Consider the following 4,118-nt stretch of genomic DNA (forward strand, 5'->3'; position numbering starts at 1 on the left):
CTCCATTCGCTTCCCTCCCCCACTGCCGAGCAGCTGGGCGGGCAGGCCGAGGCGCAGTCGGAGTACAGCTGGCCCCCCGGACACAGGCGCTCTGCGGGGTATAGGGGTGGGCTGTAAGACCCAAGGAGTTCCCCGCCTCCGGCCAGAGCCCAGTGGCGGAACCCCACCCCAGGGAAAAAGGAGCCACGCGAGGGCCCTCGGTCAATCCCCGGATTCCACAGAGAGGGGAGGCCAGAGGCTGGGCAGAGACGGGCAGGCAGCCGCCCTACCGCAGAAGCCGGGCTTCCTCCAGCGCACCGCGATGCGCCTAGCCGCACAGTCCTGGGCGTAGCTGGCCAGGGTGGCGCACACAGCCTCCAGCCGCTCTGCCCGCCCACTGCCCGCTGGGGCCCCAGCACAGTAGGCGAAGAGGCAGGCCTCGTGGTACTCTGCAGGGGGCACCTGCCAAGACAAGACAGCCCTTCAGCAACTAGCATCCAGCGCCTCCCTCCTTTTGCTTCTCAAACGCCTTTGTTTTACGATCAAAAATGTGAACGCTGCAAAGGACATTAGAGATAACATTTTGGGGCCATCTCATCTCCCAGAGATCAAATCAAGGCAAGTGGGGCAGGGTGCCCTGACCCATGCCCCAAAGCAATTTGGTGGCAGGACCAGGGGCCCCGTTTGGCACCACCCTAGCACTCGTCACCTCTCTAATGCCTGATGCCACCTCCACCCCCATCCATACCTGGGTGTGGCATTCTCTGAATGGGCCTTCCAGCAGCTGGTGGCACACATCCTGGGCTTCAGCCCGAAGCTGGCCAGCCTCCGTGCCCGTCTCTGTGCCCCTCAGGGGGTCCTCACAGCCTTGAGCTGCCTCCACCACATCCAGACACCCAAGCTAGGGACAATGGGAGTCAGGCCAAGGAGGAAGGATGAGGGATATTAACCAGGACATCAGGAAAATGGCCATTGCCCTGGCAGCTGGTTCAAGACCCCACCCTCATGGCCACCAGCCCAGACATCCTGGGACTGTGGAGGGCAGCAGAGTGGCAAGCCCAAGTGGATGTGGGGGCCAGGATCACTGTGAACCCACAGGGAGGAGGTTAGATAACTAGCTAGTGAACCAAAGCTTGTTGGTGACCAGGTGGGTGAGCAGGCAGAAAGCGAGGGAACCCAGCACTGCAGTCTCACCTCTGAGTCTGGGAGTCTCCAGGAATTCCCAAAGGTGGCAGCTAACGCAGCCAGTCCCCCGCCGGGCTCTAGGAAGTCATCTGGGGGAGGTTGAGGCAGAGCGGCTATGTCTGGGGACTCCTGTCTCCCCTTCCTTCCCACAGCAGCAACCAAGCCTCACCCCCACTCACCCTCAGGCTGGCCGTTGTAGACCCCACAGAGGCCTTGAGTCTGTCCCTGGAGCTCCTGGTCCACAGAAATGGAGACGGAACTGGACCGGTCCAGCCGCACAACGACCCCCAGGCCTCCCGACAGCACCAGCCAGTCCCCTTGCCACTGCAGGCTGAGCCCTGGGCAGGAGAAGTGGGGAGTCACAGCCCCACCCCTCCCACCATCACACCAGGGCTCAGACTGCCCTGGGAAGGAGAAAAGGGCTTCTCACTATCCTAGAGAGTTCTGCACCCTACACCCTTTAAAGCAGAAGCCACTGGTTTCCCATCACAGACCTCTTTTGAGAAGTTCATGAACACTATGGATGCGCTCTTGAGAATAAACTACAGGTAAACTACAACAACACACACACACACCCCTACCTCACTCCCCAGACCCCAGGCAAGACAGAATTCTGGGAGGAGCCTGACCCATCTAGCAGCATAAAAGCCCCGCCTCTGAGGCCTGGGTGTGGGGGTGAGTAGAGGGAGTTTCCCCAGGTCACCCTGTGAGGGGGCGGGTTGCCGGGGTAGGGGATGAGGACCACGACCTCCTGGCATCTCAGCAGGCTCCCTCATCTCCAAATGCTGACTCCCAACAGCTGTGGGGGTGTTGGGAGGCTGCAGGCGCCCACCCAGCTGCCCAACTTCAGCTGCCCTCTGACCCGCGCCCTGCGGATAGACAGACTGTTCCAGAGAAGTGAATGGGGCCCTGGGCCCCCTCCTGGTGCCCACCTGCCTTACCAGGGAGCAGCTGAGACGCCCCCTCGGGTACCAGCCGCCCGTTCACAGAGACGTTTTCACCCCGGATCAGCACCTCCTCTGGTCCCATCATTACCCGGGCCTGTGGGGGGCGAGGGGGCAGGTGACACATCAAGGAAGTGTCAAGGTCAGTGGCCCTCCTCCTCCTGTGTCCAGCTCCCTCTCTCTGTCCGGATCCATCTCCCTCCTCACCAGCTGACAGTGCCCAGGCTGGGGACAATGCCCCATGGGCTGGAGGTGGACGGCCCAGGTGGCATCAGCCGCACCCGCCAGCAGGTAGGTGCAGCGGCCCAGGAAGTGGAAGTGGCGTCCATCGAAGGTGCGATAGTGGAAGCCGGACCAGGTGGCGCAGGTGGCCGAGGGACGCTGGCGCTGGCTCCAGAGCTGGGCCACAGCCCCCACCAGGGGCTGCAGGATGGCTGGGGAGGGTGTGCTGCCTGGGGGAGATACACCAACGGTGACCTCTGAGCGCGGGAAGCAGGGTGGAGGTGGTCAGTGCGCGGTTACCAACGGTGACCAAAAGTGGCAGGCGGCTTTTCTGAGCAAAGAGGGCAGTGGGCTCCACAGAGGGATCCAGAGCTCAAGAATTCTAAGTGGGGTGCCTGTCGGGGACAGGGTCCTGGCTGGGGCTGTGCTTTTCACGCAGGCTGGAACTCTGCGGACCCACCCAGTCGACTGTGGTTGGAGCAGCTGTGGCAGGTCTGGGAACGGCCATCCCGCCAGCTGTGTCCCCAGGGTTGGGCACAGCACTCCTCCAGACTTCCTGCAGACGCATTCACTGAGCCTGCCCCCAGGTTGCACAGCCAGGTGGCAAAGCAGTGGCCCTCAGGGCTGGCCTCTGCAAGGGCTGCGGTGGATGGAAAGAGAGAATGGGGTGGACCCAGATATTCCGCCTGGACCCGGCTTCCCTCCCCAGGCAGCCTGCTGCCTCCAGGAAACCCCGGATCTGGGCTGATCCTGGGTGCTTACCTAGGGTGCAGTGGGTGCCCCCCCAGCCTGGGCAGCAGGCCCTCACTGTCCGGTTCCAGGCAGCAGGCCGGGTCTCTGGCGGTCTGGGTCCATGGAGCAGGGGGAGGGAACAAGATGGCAGCATTCAGCCCCATCCCTGGGAATGGCCTGGGACATTGCCTCTGGTCACCTGCTCTCTAAGAGGCTTTAATGTGTAATTTTCCATTCTTGGTGTCAATTTCCAAAGCGAGAATGATCTCAGGAAGGCAGACTGAGGGGTAGGCAGAGGCAGCAGGCATCTTGACCCTGCCCGGCACTGCCCATGGATGTGCCCACTCATCCACCACCCCATTCCCCAATTTGGCCCCCCTTGAGTCCACCCCGGACCTGCTTGCCAAACGCCTGCATCACCAGGCCACCCCCCAGTCCTCCCCCACTCTCAGGAGGTCACCCCACTGCTCTCGCCAGCCCAGCGGGCTCCTCGTCGCTCACTTGTAGATGGCACAGAGCCCCGCACGGCCACTCCAGGTCAGGTCCAGCCGCCAGCCCCGGCGCTGGTAATGCTTGAGGCTGGCACAGGGCACCAGGTCCTCCTGACGGGGGGTGACTTCCTCCTCCACCAGGACGGTCTCTGTCTGCTCACACCACCGCCTGCCCACGGACGAGAACCAACAGCTGCGACCACCGTCCCCCTCTGCCCGAGAGGCCCTGTCCCGCGACCCCACTCCCTGGGAGAGTTTACCGAAGAGGAGGCTGACTTAAGCTGGCTGAGGGAGATGAGGAGGGAGTCTGGCCACCCCAGAAGGTCCTAATCTCGGGGCGGGAGGAGAAGGCCCTGAGGTGGGCTCCTTACCCATTAGCCAGTGCCCATGCCGCCCCGAAGAGGAGGGCAGGGAGCAGCATGGTGACCCCCGGTCACCTGTCGGGGGGCTCTGAGGCTCTGTGGAGGCCGTGCTGCAGCAGGGATGCAGAGAGGCCAGGCCAGGGCTCCCCGGCCCCCCACAAGGTGGCGGCTGCTGCAGCCTGGCCTCGAGGGTCCAAGGCAGC

General features: G+C 63.2%; 1 protein-coding gene across 1 annotated transcript in view; it reads right to left on the bottom strand.

Annotated features, from left to right (window-relative positions):
• Positions 1–4,118, bottom strand: part of SSPO (SCO-spondin) — a 53,626-nt gene extending 49,508 nt beyond the window's left edge. Inside the window, 11 exon segments of the mRNA XM_010843882.1 lie at positions 6–91; positions 270–441; positions 728–880; positions 1,174–1,253; positions 1,344–1,502; positions 2,106–2,205; positions 2,316–2,560; positions 2,791–2,970; positions 3,093–3,175; positions 3,564–3,722; positions 3,925–4,118. Of these exon segments, the coding sequence (XP_010842184.1) occupies positions 6–91; positions 270–441; positions 728–880; positions 1,174–1,253; positions 1,344–1,502; positions 2,106–2,205; positions 2,316–2,560; positions 2,791–2,970; positions 3,093–3,175; positions 3,564–3,722; positions 3,925–3,974 (1,467 nt within the window). The 5' untranslated portion in view covers positions 3,975–4,118.

Source organism: Bison bison, unplaced genomic scaffold (genome assembly GCF_000754665.1).
Source record: "Bison bison bison isolate TAMUID 2011002044 unplaced genomic scaffold, Bison_UMD1.0 scf7180017864191, whole genome shotgun sequence".
Taxonomy (NCBI): domain Eukaryota; kingdom Metazoa; phylum Chordata; class Mammalia; order Artiodactyla; family Bovidae; genus Bison; species Bison bison.